Here is a 19610-nt window from a genome sequence, read left to right on the forward strand (position 1 = left end):
AGAGAGAAAATCGAGATGCAGCAACTGGGGATCCAAAAAATGGTAAATGGAAGGGGAGGTGGTGGCGGTGAGGGGAGGCTAAAATAGATCTGGCTTTTAAGAGATAAGCGTTAAGTCCTCACGGCAAACCCCGAGTTCGGCTGGATTGGTCTCTCTGGAGAAGGAGGAGGAAGAGGGCCAGGCTGCTGGTAGTGGCTGGCTCTATTGTATTGGCGGAGCGGCAGCGATCAGCCGGAGACATGCAGGGGAGCCATCTTGCCACTTACCCAGCAGCCCGTGTGTGCGGATGGGGGAGGGCCCTGCTGCAGCAGGGGAGGGGAAAAGAGAAGAGGGAGGGCGCTGAGTGAGCAAGGTTCTTATCCTCTGGCAGGCCACAGGGAGCTCACTGCTGGCTCAATAGGCCTGGCCTTTTTCCTTCTTTTCTCAGGTTACAACAGCCACTGAGGCCTAAGCCCGCAGGGAGAGGGTGCGCTCTCCTTGTCCCAGGGGCGGGGGAGGGGGCTGGGTGGAGAGGACATACAAAGTTACAGCTGCTTGCTTCCAAGAGTCCAGAGAATAGAAAGAAGGGAAACAGCAGAGCTGGGAGTGAAAAATGATTAAAGAAGGAAGACAACAAAGCCAAAGTTGAAAGAGACACAGAATGGACGGCCATGAGCAATTTTTTATGTGCCCACCTCCCTCTATCCTAGAAGCCAGTCAGCTGCTCATGCGGGGAGGTGGGATGAGAACTGGCACTATCCAATCACTACAGCAGCTAGCTGGCTGCTCACCCCCAAGCAATGACCACGTGTTATTACTCCAACCTGTCCTTTCTCCAGGGATGGCGGGAGGAGAGCAGAGCAGAGTTCCTTTTTGAATTACCAGCAGAGAGGGGGAGAGGTGTCTCTGAAGAGATGACAGACAACTTTGTTTCACAGTCTTTAATAAGGTCACCCTGCTCCAGGGTCCACTGGAGCCAGAAAGGAAAAGGATAAACAGAGCAAGGGGACCTTGGTAGCTGAAGCATGAAGGCCACTTCTTGGAGCAAGGGCTCCAAGGTGGGGGCTCCAAAGCAGACAAGCAGCTGAAGTGAGAGCTGTTACACATGGCTGGGGGTTGGGGGAGGTCTGCTGGGCCCAAAGTGTTTGGGAACTAAACGGAAATTATTAATCATGGGTATTTTCACCAGACTAAATGTGAAATATGAAGCTGACTCTTAACCATTAAAAAAAAAAGCCCTCAGCAGATGCTCAAAAACTCCTTTGTTGACTGCAAAGGTGCTCCTTTTGCACCCCAGTTTGTGGCAGCAGAGGTCTAAAGCTAAGACAAGCTCCTGGGTCTTTAATCAAAAGCTTGGTATTATCCCATTTGTAATACCAGAGCTTTCAGCCAGGAATAAAATTGCCTCCCCACTGAAATCTTGTACATGCCAATTACATGTTAAAGTGGTCATGTTTACACGTTACTCTAAAAGCTCCCTTTCAAAAAAAAAAATAAAAAGTTTTTATTTTTAACTATTTTTTGAAGTTCTCAAAATAAAAAAATAATAATAAAAGCTCCCTTTCATTTGTGGTCCATCTGCTAAGACAGAGCTCTGCAGTCAAACTGGCTATGGCCCAATCATGGCCCAACAGTGCTCCTATATAAATTCTGACACTGGGCAAGTCTCTCTGGTCTTCTCTGTATATCTATTACTTTATCTGTAAAGTGGGAATCAAAACAATACCGATCTCATGGAACAATGTGATAAGGCTTTGCCTTTAAGAGTTTGGCTTGGACAACACTCCAAGTCACGATAAGGATATGCATAAACACATGTACATTTAATAGACCATTATCTCATTGATACCACTTAGGGAGGTTTCTTAAAGAGTAGACTGAGCTTTCTCTGATGTGAAGGCATCAGTAGTTGGTCTAACAGGTTTTCAGCAAGGGCCTCATCACTTTGTATAATAACCGCTGGATAACTTGCCTCTCACCTCCACCTTGCAGGATTCCTCAAGGTCAGGGACTACGTGCCCTACCTAGTCCCTGGCCCACGGCCTAACACAAAGAAATGCTCAGTAAATATTTCTCAATTAGGCCATCATTGTGTGGACCAAGTGGACACTGTAATAATTGCTTGCTGAACTAAAAGTTTTCTTCTTTTTAAAAGTAAGCTCTATACCTGATGTGGGGTTTGAACTCATGACCCCAAGATCAAGAGTTGCATGCTCTACCAAGCCAGAAAGGAGCCCCAAAGTTTTTTTTTTTTCCAAAGTTTTCTTAAAATTCTTTTTAGATGGAGTCCCTACAGAGGATATTACCTTTTAACATCCTCAAATAAATGTTCCCTGCCCATCAATTGTCCTAAAATAGTTTCAGCTGCCAAATATGCCTCTCCAGAAGTAGCTTCCTTAGAGGAACAATTTCTCTTTCACTGGAAATTCTTTTTCAAGAATAGGAATTTTACCACATTATCCATAGCTTTAGGACACACTGAGTTTGTGCCATCTATTTCCCTACGAACAATTCTGTGGAATCCAGGATTCCTTTTTTTTTTTAAAAGATTTATTTATTTATTTATTTATTTATGATAGACATAGAGAGACGGGGGGGGGGGGGGGGGGAGAGACACAGGAGGAGGGGGAAGCAGGCTCCATGCCAGGAGCCTGACGTGGGACTTGATCCTGGGACTCCAGGATCGCACCCTGGGCCAAAGGCAGGCACTAAACTGCTGAGCCACCCAGGGATCCCCAATCCAGGATTCCTAAGACTTTATTTTCATAAGAAAAAGAGGAATCCTTAAAATTGCCCTGGAAAGGGACTCAATCTATTTGTAGGACCAGTCCCAAAGCCTTGTTAGCTACTTGTCAGAGCCCCATGAAGCTTTTCTTTGCAGCCCTTTTAAAACAAAAGGCATCCATCCTGGCATCTCCTTTCCCACACTTAAGTTCTTGCACAAATATTTCTGTATCTTTGAAAAAATTGTGAAATTGCATGGGGACTTGAGGGTGGGAGATATCTATCCATAACTGAACAGCACACAAAGCATTTGTAGCTCAGGAGAAAAGGACAAAACTACTTGGAGACTAACAACATCACATTATAGTTCATATCTAAATAAAAATCAGAGAAACTAATAGAAAAGAAAATTTCTACAGGCATGTATGTTTTATGTTTGAACTTTAGTTATTATAGAAAATTCATGAGGATGAGCTGAGGATCTGATACGGAATAGTGGGATATGACAAGCAGTGAGACTTAAATATAGAATATTTGCAGGGGTATACTAGTTCTAAGATGACCAAGGACAATATGATTTGGGGAGTATGATCTTAAATTCCAATTTCTCAGTAAACAAACGCTATTGATGATAATAAATTCTACTTTTAAAAATGATGCATCATTTGGCATATTGGCACTGTTAAGTCCTCTAGAGAGTAACCATTACATTGTCACACTGGCTTAAAGGACTATTTCCTTCCTCATACTCAGGCAAAAGGACAATAAGCATAAGCCAAAAGCCCAAAGTTACTATTGCCTGCGAGAGTTGGATACTCAGGAAGGTTGTATTTAGAAAAACTCAGGTTTGAATTAACTACTGCTGGATAATACAGTTGCTCACATAAAAGTTCTTTTCTTCCCCCCTCTATTTTTTTTTTAAACATAAAAACAGAGTAGCATTATTTTCTGCTGTATGAGGACACTTTTGTTATATCCACAGTGGACAGAAGACTGGGTTTTAGAACATGCTCAATTGAAACAAGACTGAGGGCTCACAAATTCCTGCTCCAACCAATGATGAGATACCTTACCTCATAAATTTAGAATTCCTCAGGGCACAATCAGAATCAGAAAGGATTTAACAAAGCACAGAAAAAGTTAAGCAATCTCTTCCAGGTGCTGACAGGTCTTTGAAATCTTTTTTTTTTTTAAACACTTTACTGAATCAACAGGGCCTAGCTCTGTGTCTTGTTGAGACAGACAGGAAAACCAAGGTTAAGCTACAAATAGTCATTTCCATTTAATTGGCCAGGGGCTCCAGAGGTCACCAGGCTGAAAACTAGGACTCTAGAGGGGTGAAAGACTAGGAGTGTTGTAAATCAGATGCAGTAGGGCCTTGAGAAATGTAGGCGAAGTTCTCAAAGATTCATTTACCAGATCCTGTGTCATAATAGCCTATGAGTTTAGGCTTTGGGGCATGTCTTTTTATTAGGCTGCTGAACAGGCCATCTGGAAGCCAGGCAGAGGGAAAGTAGGTAAAGGCGATGTGTGTGAGCTACTCCTGAGCTCAGATTGCATTTCTCATCTATAGGCTGCTCCACTGAAGCTTGCCTAGGCAACAATGGACAGTCTCAGTATTAGCCCAAGGTGTCACTTGCCTATCATCTTGTTGGAATAAATATGACTAGATTACCTCGGTCATAAAATGGAAGATCAAAGGCACGCTTATGTGGGGAGAAAAACTCTGTACATGACTCCAGGCTTCATTTGTCCTGGACTTGCATGCTAAAAAGTCCAGAAATAAAGATGTTTCAAAATAGCATCAAGTGCTGTTTTGCTGCCAGGATCTCATAGACCAAGTAAATTTTAGGGTAAGAAAAACCTTTTTAGAAAATTACTTGCTTCTTAAAGTGTATAAGAGGCAGTTTCTCAGGCCCAATTAGTAGTAGGTTGTCAACACCTACTTCAAAACTGCCATTATACAAAGGATATGTACCCCCTTGGGATGGGTTAGGAGAGGGCAGGTATTATCTCTGGTTGCTGGATATGGAAGGCAAGGTGTCACCCCATTTCCTCATCGATGGTGTAGTTGGGGAATCCTGAACACTTTCCAGAATCCGCTGGGTTTTCACTTTATGGTCCTAGAAGAAAAACCCCCTTCCAAAGGATAATGTACCCATCCCAAAGGGGAAATAACAAAAACTTTTCAAAGGAAGTATAGTGAACTTTTGACTTTCAAACCAAAAAAATAACAGCCACAAGATGGCAGCAGAGGCAAGACCATTAGAATAGACAAGGCAAGGGTATGTCCCAAGGCGAAAGCTACATAGATAGTAAGAAGAATAAAACTAGTATTAAAGTCAAAAAGAAATGAGATAATAAATGTCACCTGCCCACCACCCTCGAAAATCAGAGGAAAGATAGTCTGAAGCTCTCAGAAGAGTGTAAATTATTAGACTTTTACATAAAGGGAAAAATCATACTGGCAGGATTAGTGTTAAAATGACATAAAACCAACAACTTTAGGTCAACTGTCTACACTGGATGTTCATTAAAGCAGTACAGGATTCTTGATGACTAAAGTAAGCAATTGTATTTCTGCAATGTTTTGCTTTTCATTTCCCATAGCACTCTGAAGCCAGGAACTTGGGTTCAATGGCTTTTTAACTCAATAGTACCTAGCTCAAAATAATGCATGAATGATATACCTGTTCTTACCTATATTTTTCTAGAATTAAATATAAGGAACAAAAAGCTCACATTAATTATGAAAATGGTAAAAATCAAACCAAGGGCCTTAGGGGTCCAAAAACAAACTTCTGACTTGATACATGCTTCATATTTTGCTGTATATCCAATAAGAACTAAGATAGACTGTGCTTAATAAAAAGACAGCTAACAACTAGGGAAAACAAAAATCAAACACAACACTCTCCTGTGTCTTTCTTGGTAGATTCTTGGTATGCTTTATTAAACTGTTCCCAGACTCAGATATAGCTAGTAAATGTGAGTTATGAGTTAAGATGCCTCGAGTCAACTCCCTTACACTGTCTTGAGTTTGGAAAACAAAGCCTCCGCTACCTGCTCCTTAAAGGAACTATTTTGGTCAGATGACCAATTGGGTTTCCTTATGCTCTAACCACCACTTTTCAGACTACCTTAAAAATTCTGGTGGCAGCTCTCAACAGAACCACTGAAGCCTAGCCTCTGTCCAGATAAAGCTCTGCCTTTATATTTTAGAAGGAAACGAGGACTACTTAGTCAAAGAACCCCAGGGAGCAAAGAACTATTTATTCCATATTCCCAGTTCCTTGTTATACCCCAGTTGAGAGAGAGTACTTACACAGTGTGATGAATCCTTTCTGATTCTGGTAGGTGAGCAGTCTGGGTCTCTGAGGTTTGGGGCTGTGTGGCAGCTGGTGGCTCTGCCTCTTCAGCTTCACACTTCTTTGGGCTCCCCTGTCAGGACAAACATAGCAAAATGCCCATAGCAACATACTTAAATCTGCTTGGTTTTTTTCTTTAACCTGGAGCTGGTAAGGCAGAGCAGGACTTACACAGTAGTAGTTCCACACTTTGCCCTATATATCTTTGTTATTCTAGTTTAGAAAGTGGAATAGAATGATGCTTAAAGAATTTCTATGCCAACAATTATTTTATTAGAATTCTTTTCTTGAGAAAACTGAGAAAAGTCTTCCTCTGGGGCGGAAAAAAAGGAGACATTCTGTGGAAGTGACCCTGGGAGCCCTGGAGATAAGAACCCTGCTGCCTAGCCTCATACAGAGCTTTCATCAACCAGAGAGTTGGAACTGAGTTCAGTGGAACCTTACAGGTATCCCCAACCATCTACCTTTCCAATGAACCTTATCTAGACTGACCTTTCAGTTTTATAACTAAGACAAAAAAGGAAAATCATGCCTAATCCTCCATCTCCTCCTAGGGAGGGGACATAATAGCCTACCCGCTCAGGTTGTAACCTCTGGGTCACATGCTTTTCAGCTGGCTCAGGTTGGCTCAAACGTCTCACTTGGATAGAGGATGAGGTGGAAGTCCTCTCCTTTGGCTCAAGGACCTGCAGTTGTGGCACAGGTGGAGTTGCAACCTCCTGCCCAGAAGAGGGATCTTTGGTTTCAGTGTAGCTGGTGCTGCTGTCCCTGGAGATTCCAGGGCTCAGAGACTAAAGAAATGAAGCACATAAGGCAAATTATTTTATATGGTATATATTCAATATGTCACCGAGTTTCCCAATTCCACTGGACCCTTCTGTCCCTATGTTTATTCCTGTTTGAGTCCGTGACCTCCTTGACTTCCTAGATTGTTGGCAAATTATTATTATTATTATTATTATTTTTTATTTATGATAGTCACAGAGAGAGAGAGGGAGGCAGAGACACAGGCTGAGGGAGAAGCAGGCTCCATGCAGGGAGCCCGACGCGGGATTGGATCCCGGGTCTCCAGGATCGCGCCCCGGGCCAAAGGCAGGCGCTAAACCGCTGCGCCACCCAGGGATCGATTGTTGGCAAATTATTAAGTCTCAACTAGATACTGGGTTACTAGGATACACACATAAAAAGGCATGTCCATATCCTCAAGTTTATAGTCTACTGAGGGAGATAGGTAAATGATTCAACTTTAGAATCAAAGAGACTCAAAAAAATGAAAAAGGACTCTATGTAGGGATCAAGGAATTAAAAATTAGAGTCAGAAATAATGGGAACATAATCACTGACCTGGGGAATAAAAGGAAGCTTTTCCCATTCCTGCCAGAAATTATAATAGGTTCTCCTGGGGTTGAAAAACACTGGAATACAGACAAAACATCAATGCACCCAGGATTCTCCCACACTTACTTTTCTGCTGTTGCTTGAAGCTGAACGAGAACGGGAACGGGAACGGGAACGTGACCTAGACTCTGATGTTGATCGGGAGCCCATCTCAGATCTACCACGAGGGTTGGTATGAGTATGTGCCCGAGATACATCTCTCTGCTTGGATCTTAGAGATGAGTGAGACTGAGAGCCTGAGCTGTCCGGAGAGCGAGATCTTGATCTAGAACTGGAGGATGAAGAGGAGGATCGGCTTGAGGATGAGTCAGCTGACTGTTTCAATCTGTGGCTTGGGAGAAGAGTATGAGAAGCCCTTCTACCTTCCTTCTGTTCCAGAGACAGCTGTTTCAGAGATTCCTCGGTGATCCCTTTGGCTGGTGCTAATTCCTCAATTTTAAAAGGGAATGGTTGAACATATTTTTCGGACTCAGTTTCAAGACCCTTCTGGGTTGAGCATTCAGCTAGTGTGCTTTTCTGAACTAGAGGCAGGACACTCTCCTCTGACACTTTCTCTGCTAGAGATTCTGCTTTGGTGTCTGCAGGACTTGACAAAGGAGACAGGCGTCCCACCAACTGAACAGTATGTGGAGATATTAATAGCTCCCTGGCCTCACCATCTGTATTAGGAGGAGATAGCTGAGTGAGGACAGGGGGAGCTGGGCCTTCCATGGGCTCTATTTCTTCTTCAGTCTGGAGTTGTGTATTAGGTGGTGGAGAAGATGCTTCCTTGATAAGTAAAGGCGGAGGAGTTTCCTCTTCACCGACATTTTGCTCTGGTTGTAGCACAAGAGGAGCCTTCTCCAGATCTTCAGTCAGTCGAGGAGGGGAAGGGGACTTTGATTTTTCCTCCAAGCCTTTTGAAGTTTTTGTTTGTTTTTCTTCTTCAAGGGAAGAAACTGTTTTCATCTCTTTTTCCTGCTGATATCTGGCCACATGACTTCTTCTCGCTTCTTCCTGGGACCTTGTAACTCTTCCTCCTCTCTCTAGCTCCTCCTGTTCCGGGGATCTTATGCTTTGGTGTCTCTCATCTATCACCTCCTCTGGTTTTACTCTGGGCATCTCTTCCCCCTCTTCTGCTTCCTTAAACTGTTTCAGGACAGGTGCATCCCTAGATTTTTGTCCCTCCTCTTCCTCTTCCTCTTCTTCCTCTTCCTCCTCCTCCTCTTCTTCTTCCTCTGTTTTCAAATTTCGATCTGCTCTGACCCTCAGATTTCTGGAAGGTGTTTCTTGATCCTCTTCCTCCTCGGTCACCTGGCTACACTCAGAGAGTTTAGCTGCTCTTGCCTGAAAGAAAAGATATACAATGGTTCCAAGTATATTTGCTCTCCATCAACACAGGAAAAAAAAGTATCTCAGAAGATACACACAGAAAGGAGAAACTCAATGATACAGGCTTGCATCCATACAAACAAGTGTGACAGTAAACAAGCATGACTTGTCAAGCTGTTATGGGAATCAATATAGAGTACAAAAGGAATACAATTTATGAAACTGCTACTAGTTCATTTTCTAGTTTCAAACTTTAAAAATAAATACACACTGAACATCTAGAAAGTAGCAAGGGAAGGGGATGGGGGAACTGATTATCATCACTTAATATAATTATCTTTTATCACTTGGGTATATTGACTTTTTTCCCCATCATTTCTTTTCATAGTCATAACCACACCACAGATACACTTTTGTGTTCTGTTCACTTAACACTGTATCATATGGCTTTAAAGTTTATTTATTTATTTATTTATTGAGAGAGAGAGAGAGGCAGAGACATAGGCAGAGACATAGGCAGAGGGAGAAGTAGGTTCCATGCAGGGAGCCTGATATGGGACTCGATTCTGGGACTCCCAGATCATGACCTGAACCAAAGGCAGATGCGCGACTGCTGAGCCACCCAGGTGTCCCTGGCTTTAAAGTTCTAATTGAGTAATTTTATCTTTTCTAATAATGTACTTTAGAAATACAGCCCAGCCTGTTAACTTTCATAAGTTTTAGTTTTCATATATTTGCTTAAAAACCTGAACAGACCTAATTAGAAAACAAAAAAACAACTCTTTTTGTCTGGGCTGCTCATATGCCATCTAAACTGAGGAAGACCTCGGCCACCTGAGCCACGGCTACATTGGCAAGTCCCTGGAAACACCCAGGAGGCCAATGCTGGTGGCATGCATCACCATGGGATCAACTTTGACAAATATCACCTAGGTTACCTTGGTAATGAGGCATTACCACTTAAGAGAAGCCAGAGCTTCTGCCCATCTGTCAACCCCAACACACTGTGGACTTTAGTTAGTGAGCAGACACGGGTAAATACTGCCAAAAACAAGACTGGAGCTGCTCCTATCAGTGACATGGTGCAGTCAGGCTATGACAAAGTTTTGAAGAAGGGAAACCTCCCCAAACAGCCTGTCATGAGGTCACTGTTCAGTAGAAAAGCTGAGAAGATGAAGGGTGGGGGGAGACTTGCATCCTACTAGCTTGAAGCCAAGTAGAGGGAGGTTCATTAAATGCTAACAAGTGCTTTTCAAAAAAACACAAACAAAAATAAACAAAATCACCGCTCCTCCCAATAACACACAAAAAAGTGAGATAAAGAGGAGAAAGAAGAAAATTACAGGGGAACCTAGGTGGATCAGTCTGTTAAGCGTCTGCCTTTGGCTCAGGTCATGATCCAGGGTCCTAGGATCAAGCCCCCAATTGGGCTCCCTGCTCAATGGGGAGCCTGCTTCTCCCTCTCCCTCTGCTCCTCCTTCTGCTTGTGCACTCCCTAATAAATAATCTAAAAAAAAAAAAAAAAAAAAGACAGAGAGAGAGAGAGAGAGAGAGAGAGAAGTACAGAAATCTAGAGACACCAACTCTGAAAAAGTGATGGAAGGAGATATACAAAGCAGTACCCAGAGAGGTGACAGAAGCTTTAACAGGTATCTGAGTTACCTGTCTGACCCTGGATGATCGTCTTTCTCCTTTCCTTGGTTTATCATCATCAGATTCACCTTTCTCTTCAGAAATAGAGGAGCTTTTTCCTATCAAATGAAAGAAAATCAAGTCAGATTCATGGTGTAAACATTCATTTGAAGACGCTTTCTAAAATTCAATTATAGCATATGAGTTGGTCAATATGTATCTATATTCATTTCTTTAAATTCTACGCAGAATACTATATAAAGTTCTAAGAGGGGTGTGTGCCTGGGTGGTTCAGTTGGTTAAGCAGCCAATTCTTGGCTTAGGCTCAGATCATGATCTCAGGGTTCTGGGACTGAGCCCTGAGTTGGACTCTGCAGTCAGTGGGGAGTTGGCTTGAGGATGTTCTCTCTCTCCTTCTCCTTCTGCCCCTCTCCCTGTTCACATGCACTTGTTTTCCAAAAAAATTAATAAATCTTAAAAAAAAAAGTTCTAAGGGTCTTATTGATTATTCCTACTGTGATGTCTGGAATATTTTCAATATCCCAAAGACAATTCACATATTAGACATAACTCAAATAACTGTAAAATAACTACTAGGGGCTTCAAACTGTTTAGCAGGGATGCACAAATACAAAACACGCTTATTTCTACAAAATGTTTTGTCACTATTTTTCTGGATTGCCTATTGCTACCACTAGTTTGTTTTTTTTAAGATTTATTTATTTATTCATAGAGACACAAAGAGAGAGAGAGAGGCAGAGACCCAGGCAGAGGGAGAAGCAGGCTCCATGCAGAGAGCCCGACGCAGGACTCGATCCAGGGTCTCCAGGATCACGCCCTGGGCTGCAGGAGGCACTAAACTGCTGCACCAAAAGGGCTGCCCGCTACCACTAGTTTTGAACAAAATATAATGATTAACAGACCAGTTTGTAAAATAATCTCATGAAGTAAGTACTTACATGAATTGTTTTCGGGCCCTAATATTCCTAGAAATTATTTCAAGCCACTGGACAGGGCTTCAGAAATGGGCCCTTTCAATTACTGTTTTATTTATTTAGTTTTGTTTTAAAGACTTTTATTTACTTAATTGACAGAGAGAGTGAGAGAGTACAAGCAGGGAAAGAGTACAACACAGGCAGAGGGAGAAACAGACTCCCGCAAAGCAGGGAGCCCGATGTGGGGCTTGATCTCAGGGCCCCGGGATCATGACATAAGCTAAAGGCAGACGTTTAACTGACTGAGCCAGGTACCCAGGTACCCCTTAATTATGTTTTATATAAAGTGCTCAAGGTGGGATTCTTTTTGAAAGGAAAAATAAGTTCAAGAAAGCTTGAAAACCACCAATCTAGGTCATTTCAAATAATAACTCCATGTAAAACTAGAAAGAAAATTTTGTTCACATTCCATAAGAAAAGGTGATTGTGCATAAATCACTTAAAAAATTTGGGCCCAGGGACGCCTGGGCTCAGCGGTTGAGCACCTGCCTTCGGCCCAGGGTGTGATCCTGGAGACCCAGAATCGAGTCCCTGCATGGAGCCTGCTTCTCCCTGTGTTGTGTCTCTGCCTCTCTCTCTGGGTGTCTCTCATGAATAAAAAAAAGAAAAAAAAAAAATTGGGGCCCAGGCGCCTGGATGGCTCAGTCAGTTGAGTGTCTGCCTTGGGCTCAGGTCATCATCCCAGGGCCCTGGGATTGACTGAGCCCCATGTCAGGCTCCACGCTCAGTGGGGAGCCCACTGCTCCCTCTGCTGTTCCCCCGCTTATGTATGAGTGCCCTTGCTCTCTTTCAAATAAAAATAAAACCTTAAAAAAACCAAAAAACTGGGGTCTTGGGACACTTGGGTGGCTCAGTCAGTTAAGTATCCAACTCTTGATTTTGGCTCAGGTCTTGATATCAGGGTTGTGAGATCGAGCCATGCACTGGGCTCTGCACTCAATATGGAGCCTGCTTGAGATTCTCTCTTCCTCCCTCTCCCCATCCCCATTCTCATGCAAGTGTGCTCTCTCTCTAAAACACCCCCCCACACACACACACACAGACACAACCAAATTTGGGTCTCAATGTCTTGACCAAGGAAAAGGCAGAGATGGACTGAAAGATTTCTGAGTTTCCTACCAGTATTAAAATATTACAAAGAATAGGAATGCAAATATTGATGAGAACCAGTTTAGAAAACAGCCTAAAGGGCAGCCCCAATGGCACAGCGGTTTAGCGCTGCCTGCAGCCCGGGGTGTGATCCTGGAGTCCTGGGATCGCGTCCCACGTTGGGCTACCTGCATGGAGCCTGCTTCTCCCTCTGCCTGTGTCTCTGCCAATCTCTCTCTCTCTCTCTCTGTCTCAATAAATAAATAAAATCTAAATATATATATATTAAAAAAAAAAGGAAGAGAAAAAAGAAAACAGCCTGAATATGATTATATTCCAGATACTTAACTCAGATTGGGCTCAATTTTAATATAGTACAAAAGGCTTTAATGATCCACAAAACCCAGTCCTATACTAAATCAGTGCAAATAAAATAGAGGTGTGAGCTCTAACCCAAGGTCTTAATTCTATATCCCAGCAATTTAAAATGAACTTGTCTTTGCTTCTGTAAGTAAAAGAAAAAAACATAAAATGAACTAAGACACTGCACATATTCTATAAAACTTGACTCAATGATCACTTCACTAATAGGATCTCTAAAAATATGCCATTTCATATCTTAGTGAATAATGACTTGCATTATGGATGTGTGTACAGGATCTATGGTTAGGACATATACTGGCAGGCCAGATTCTCTAGCAAATACTGAGGGATAATCTTAGAAGTTAATAATGTGGTGATAGTAATAATCAATAATAATATCATAATTAAATAAGTGGAATAGGTTAAACTACAAGATGAGTAAAACTGAAAGAAAATTGTTTTCCATTAATTTTAGATAAAGCTCCTATACAAATATAAAATAAAGAAGTTATTTTTGTAGTTTAACTAAATAGGAGAAAAAGGTATAGGCTGGGGTGGGGGAGAGGGCAGGACAACAGGCAGAGCATCAAGGATTTTTACAACAGTGAAAATACCCTACATGACACTGGAATTATTACATATTATACAACTATCCAAACCCACAAAATGTACAACTCAACAGTGAACCCTAGGGTAAACTATACATCTTGGGTGATTATGACTTGTCAACACAGACTCTTCAATTTTAAGAAATGTATCACAATAGTGGGGGATATTGATAATGGGAGAGGCTGTGCAGGTGCGGGAGTAGAAAGCATATAGAAAATCTCTGTACCTTCCTCTGGCTCCCTTAGTTGGTAGAACATGTGACTATTGATCTCAGGGCTGTGAGTTCACACCCCATGTTGGGTATAGAGATTATTTAAAAATAAAATCTTAAAAATAAGTCTTAAAATTATCCAGATGCTTAAGAATTAGAAAAGAAAAAGGAGAGGGGCACCAAGGTGGCTCAGCTGGTTAAGCACTGGATTCTTAATTTTGACTCAGGCCCTGACCTCAGGGTTGTGAGATGGAGCTTAGCCCTTCTTTGGGCTACATGCTGGGTGTGGAGCCTGCTAAAGATTTTCTCCCTCTCCTACTGCCTCTCCACATCCCCTAGCATACTCTCAAAAAAAAGTTAACCAGGTCAAAGGAATAATATAGATCTTAATGTTGCAGATATTTTAAACTTTACGTAGACAAAGAAAAGACGATGAAAATTATATAGCAAAGTATCAATTCAGGTTTTTTAGTTTGTAGGACTATGGATGATGCAAAAAATAGTTTTTTTCTAGTTTTTCCAAATTTTCTTTAATAAACACATACTACTTAAAAATTTTTTTTTTTACCTACTACTTTTTGTAATAAGAAAATAAATATTTTCAAAAGGATAAAATCCCATCCTCTGGAAGAAAAACATACTCTTCAAATCCTATGAAGAGCTAAAATTCATAGGTCTAGCTATCTCAAGTACTAGCTTTATCGATACAAGTTCTAAGAAACATTCTCTTCGTTTTCTTTTTAATCTAAAAACAGGAGTTATATGCACATATTTATTTATTTATTTATTTATTTTTTTATGATAGTCACATAGAGAGAGAGAGAGAGAGGCAGAGACACAGGCAGAGGGAGAAGCAGGCTCCATGCACCGGGAGCCTGACGTGGGATTCGATCCCAGGTCTCCAGGATCGCGCCCTGGGCCAAAGGCAGGCGCCAAACCGCTGCGCCACCCAGGGATCCCTATATGCACATATTTAAAGTCATACTAAAGATGCTCTGTTGGGGATCCCTGGGTGGCTCAGCAGTTTTGCACCTGCCTTCGGCCCAGGGCGTGATCTTGGAGTCCATGATCCTGGAATCCCAGAGTCAAGTCCGACATCAGGCTCCCTGCATGGAACCTGCTTCTCTCTCTGCCTGTGTCTCTGTCTCTCATGAATAAATAAAATCTTAAAAAAAAAAATAGAATCTTAAAAAAATAAATAAAATAAAAATAAATAAAATCTTAAAAAAATAAAAAGATGCTGTGTGGTGATTAACAGCTTTCAGTAAGCACCTGTGTGCTCTGAATAAATAAATGTAATTAAGGGGTGGGAAAGACACGTTTTGTAAAGTTGGTCAGAGATAAATGTGCTAAAACAGGTCAAAGAGTTTTAGACGGGACACCTGGGTGGCTCAGTGGTTGAGGGTCTGCCTTTGGCTCAGGCTATGATCCTGGAGCCCCGGGATCAAGTCCCACATCAGGCTCCCTCGGATAGCCTGCTTCTCCCTCTGCCTGTGTCTCTGCCTCTCTCTCTCTCTCTGCGTCTCTCATGAATAAATAAAATCTATTTAAAAAACAAAAATCCTGGAACTTAAAAAAGTTTTAGAGTTATGATTTTAAAATTAGGTATGTAGGGATCCCTGGGTGGCGCAGGGGTTTGGCGCCTGCCTTTGGGCCAGGGCGCGATCCTGGAGACCCGGGATCGAATCCCACGCGGGCTCCCGGTGCATGGAGCCTGCTTCTCCCTCTGCCTGTGTCTCTGCCTCTCTCTCTCTGTGTGACTATCATAAATAAATAAAAATTTAAAAAAATATATTTAAAAAAATAAAATAAAGTAAAATTAGGTATGTACAAGCAAAGAGCCTCTTTTTCGACCTACTCAAAGCTAAGTGCTATTCTATTGGATCATAATGTTGTTTTGATGCTGTAAAACTGCAGTGATAGAATTCTAGATGATTACTTCTCTGGAAGCACTTAAGTAATAAGTCACCAATGAGATGTAGGCTGTTCAGTAAGTTTTGGTCATGACTGTTTTGCAAAAAAATGGCGCCTGGAGGGGACCCTCAGACGTAAAAACAGGAAATTAGTAAGCAATACAAAATATAAAGAAGAAAAAACAAGATAAAAGAGAACGAGGACTCACTTTCTAGCTCCCTGTATAGAACTGACATGATGCATACAAGCTTCTGGGAAAGGGGACATCTATTATGGGCACATAGTCACCTAAGTATCTTAAGCCAGATGTTAATATGTGCAGAAACTGAGTATGTTTAGCAAAGGGTAGAGCCAATGCAATTAAAAAATGTATTTCAGGAGTTAAAAAGCAAGGGTAAATGTAGATTCAAAAGTCAGAAGCCTTCAGGCTGCTAGACAATAAAGTGAAGAATGTTTATAAGAGCCATATAGCAAAGTAGTTTCTTCATTATGAAAAACAAATCCTAGGGCAGGATTTGTAGGACCCAAGTAAGGTAGCTAGAGATAACAGCAAAGCCTGTGGACAAAGGGAATCTGGGTATCTGGGTATGAATAAGAAGCAGGAATTAGGAGAATGGAGATCTGGCAATGACGCCAAACCTAAATCTGACTCATGTTAGCTGAGTAACTTACCTAGCATTTCTCTAGAATCTCAGCTTCCAAATTTAATATGAGAAAAACGAATGAGGACTATATGCCCTATAAGCAAAAGGCTGGTTAAGATTCCCTGGAGCTATACCTTTGTTAAAGAAGCGGTATCCTGATATCCATTTTTTTTTTAAGATTTTATTTATTTATTCATGAGAGACAGAGAGAGAGAGAGGCAGAGACACAGGCAGAGGGAGCAGCGGGCTCCATGTAGGGAGCCCCACGTGGGACTTGATCCCAGGTCTCCAAGATCACGCCCTCGGCTGAAGGCGGAGCTAAACCGCAGAGCCACCTGGGCTGCCCTGATATCCATTTTTAAATGTCTATTTTCCTAGATTGGGACTCTTTTTGAAATAATTAACTTATAGCAATAAGGATTTTAGTACACCCAATCATGATCTAGAGGCAAACTCAGACAACTCTGACTATGGAAGGTGGATAGTGTCTCCCAAAACCCTAGAAAATTCTAAAGAAAGTAGTGAAGAGAGTAGTCAAGAAGAGCCAGGAAGGATGTTAAAAACCAATTCTTGGGGATCCCTGGGTGGCTCAGCGGTTTAGCGCCTGCCTTTGGCCCAGGGTGCGATCCTGGAGTCCCGGGATTGAGTCCCACATCGGGCTCCCGGTGCATGGAGCCTGCTTCTCCCTCTGCCTGTGTCTTTTCCTCTCTCTCTGTCTTTCTCTCTTTCTGTGTCTCTCATGAATAAATAAATAAAATCTTAAAAAAAAAAATCTTATTAAAGAGAGAACCCCCAAAACATCCAAATAAGTTGGGATCCCGATAGTTTACTGGCCTACTAACAAACTAACACTGCACATCTTAAAAGAACCTAATTTTCTGGGCAAACTCCAGGCATTGCAACTGATCCAACTAAACACCACTAGAACTCCCAACCATCACTCCATTTAGGACCTTGACCAAATTTTGTACCACATCTATGAGATTCACATTCTAGCCAAGATCAGAGGTAAGAGAGTTTACGGCAGAGAGTACACAGAAGAACACAAATGGAATTGTTAGCTGTACTCTACAATTTACTACATTCATCTCATATTTTTTGCTTCTCTCTTTCCTCCTCTTTTACTGTCTCCCCCACCCCCTTCATTAATTACCACCATAGGAAAAGTCTGGTTGATGATAAAAAACATTGAAGGGACTGGTTATCCTTTAAATCTTTGCTTTTGAAACCTTATTTCTTTTTTTATTTTTTAATTTTTTTTTATTTTTAAAGATTTATTTTTATTTATTTATGATAGACACAGAGAGAGAGAGAGAGAGAGAGAGAGAGAGAGGGGCAGAGACACAGGCAGAGGGAGAAACAGGCTCCATGCTGGGAGCCCGATGCGGGACTCGATCCCGGACTCCAGGATCATGCGCTGGGCCAAAGGCTGGCGCAAAACCGCTGAGCCACCCAGGGATCCCCTGAAACCTTATTTCTATTTCAGGATCCATTTCTCATTTTCATTTCAAATTACATTTAGAACTGAAAGAGAACTTTTTTTTTGAGAGGCTTATTTAAGAGAGTTGCTTATCAAATCATGCTCCTATCAAGTATTTTCAATGGTTTCCCCCTTAAAATAAAAAATTTCATATTCATTCTTGATATTCAAAACCCTTTGCAATATTAATCCAATGTACCTTTAAAAAAAAGATTTATTTATTTACTTACTTACTTATTTATTTATTTAATTTATTTATGACAGACATAGAGAGAGAGAGAGAGAGGGGGGCAGAGACACAGGCAGAGGGAGAAGCAGGCTCCATGCCGGAAGCCTGATGCAGGACTCGATCCCGGGAATCCAGGACCACGCCCTGGACCAAAGGCAGGTGCCAAACTGCTGAGCCACCCAGAGATCCCCTTATTCTATTATTTTTATGGTCTATGTGTTTGCACTATTTATATGTCGCTTTAAAACACACCATCTTCAGAGGCACCTGCGTTGGCTCAGGTCATGATCCTAGGGTCCTGGGATCAAGTCCCACCCACATCAGCCTCCCCATAGGGAGCCTCCTTCTCCCTCTGCCTATGTCTCTCACAAATAAATTTTAAAAATCTTAAATAAACAAACAAACAAATAAATAAATAAAACAAAACACATCACCTTCAGTTGTTGGCTTTATGTGCAATTATCTTCTCTCTCCCAAAAAGATTTTACAATGCGCTAACTCCCCATATACTCTAGCATGGAGATACGTAGTACTTGAGGAAAAACAGATCTCTAAAATAACTTATTATTCTTCTACCATTAAGTATTTTCTAAAAATCTATGTTCAAATTCTATATTAATTAGACGAGTTAGTTACTTCTACACATTCTAAAAAATATTAGATACGATTACCTTATGACCACTAACATTAATAGATATTCAAAATACTTTTACTGTACACATTGATTTAACATATCTACCTACCATTCACATCTTATATACATGTTCTCCTAAAAGTATACCGTCTTAGGTATTTTTTTTTTTTTCCTTAGGTAGTTTAGAAGATAAAAGCTGCATTTACAGATTTTTGCTTGAGATACTAAACTGGGTGCTTAATTTTTATGTGAAAAAGCTAATTTTGCTTGAACAACTCCACACAATGCATTAGAACTCCCTGTAATATGCTCATATGATATTTTGCACTGTCTCTCAGAGCACATAGCTCAATGGTAACTATATAATAATTTGATTAATGTCCATCTCCTCCCTAGGCTATACATTTCATTCAGGCAGGAACTTGTCTTTTCTCTACCATATTCCTGGTGCCTAGCATGTGCCTACCATACAACAGGCACTCAACAAAAACTTGCTGAATGAATTAATGAACTACAGCAGATACCCATTTGGGTGGTATGACTGAGTGTGCAAGAAGTAATCTATACAACTGGTGAAGAGTTATGACTGCTGCTCAATCCAGAGGCATAGGAGGTTAAAGAGGTACAGAGGAGACGAAACATCATACTGCCTTAGAAAACACTCTGAGAGGTTAACACGACACAGAGGTGAAAGCAGACTTCCAAAAGGACATAATTCCCATGACAAACAGATGTGAAGTGTCAATGTCGCAGAATTTCTCTGGGACTTCAGTGGAGGCTTAGCATGAAAGGAGGCGTAACTTACCTCCCCCCACCAACTACGCAGGATTGACAAAACAGCGCAGTGGGGAGGGAGATACGTACTGGGCGAATGTCTGCTGAGTTCCAGCTCTGGTCTCTCCAGGCTGCTCTGAAAGTCAGGAGGCAGCAGGGAAGCCACTCCCTCAGGATGGATCATCTCGTCCTCCGACTCAGCTGAAGCTTCTGCAAAGTACAGATTGGGTCGGGGCAGGGAGGGAGTGAAGGGCTC

At 41.7% G+C, this 19610-nt stretch overlaps 1 protein-coding gene across 8 annotated transcripts in view; it reads right to left on the reverse strand.

Annotated features, from left to right (window-relative positions):
• Window positions 1–19610, reverse strand: part of ACIN1 (apoptotic chromatin condensation inducer 1) — a 34981-nt gene that overhangs the window by 11253 nt on the left and 4118 nt on the right. For 6 of the 8 annotated variants that reach the window (XM_038544197.1, XM_038544194.1, XM_038544196.1 and 3 more), the window contains exons 4-8: window positions 19445–19564; window positions 10443–10531; window positions 7536–8795; window positions 6647–6862; window positions 6029–6144 (exon numbers count right to left, since the gene is read on the reverse strand). In XM_038544197.1, coding sequence (XP_038400125.1) covers window positions 6029–6144; window positions 6647–6862; window positions 7536–8795; window positions 10443–10531; window positions 19445–19564 — 1801 coding nt within the window. Of the gene's footprint in view, window positions 1–122; window positions 272–6028; window positions 6145–6646; window positions 6863–7535; window positions 8796–10442; window positions 10532–19444; window positions 19565–19610 lie in introns of those variants that run through there. The other 2 variants (XM_038544198.1, XM_038544201.1) reach the window with 2 other exon arrangements.

This window comes from Canis lupus, chromosome 8, assembly GCF_011100685.1.
Source record: "Canis lupus familiaris isolate Mischka breed German Shepherd chromosome 8, alternate assembly UU_Cfam_GSD_1.0, whole genome shotgun sequence".
Taxonomy (NCBI): Eukaryota; Metazoa; Chordata; class Mammalia; order Carnivora; family Canidae; genus Canis; species Canis lupus.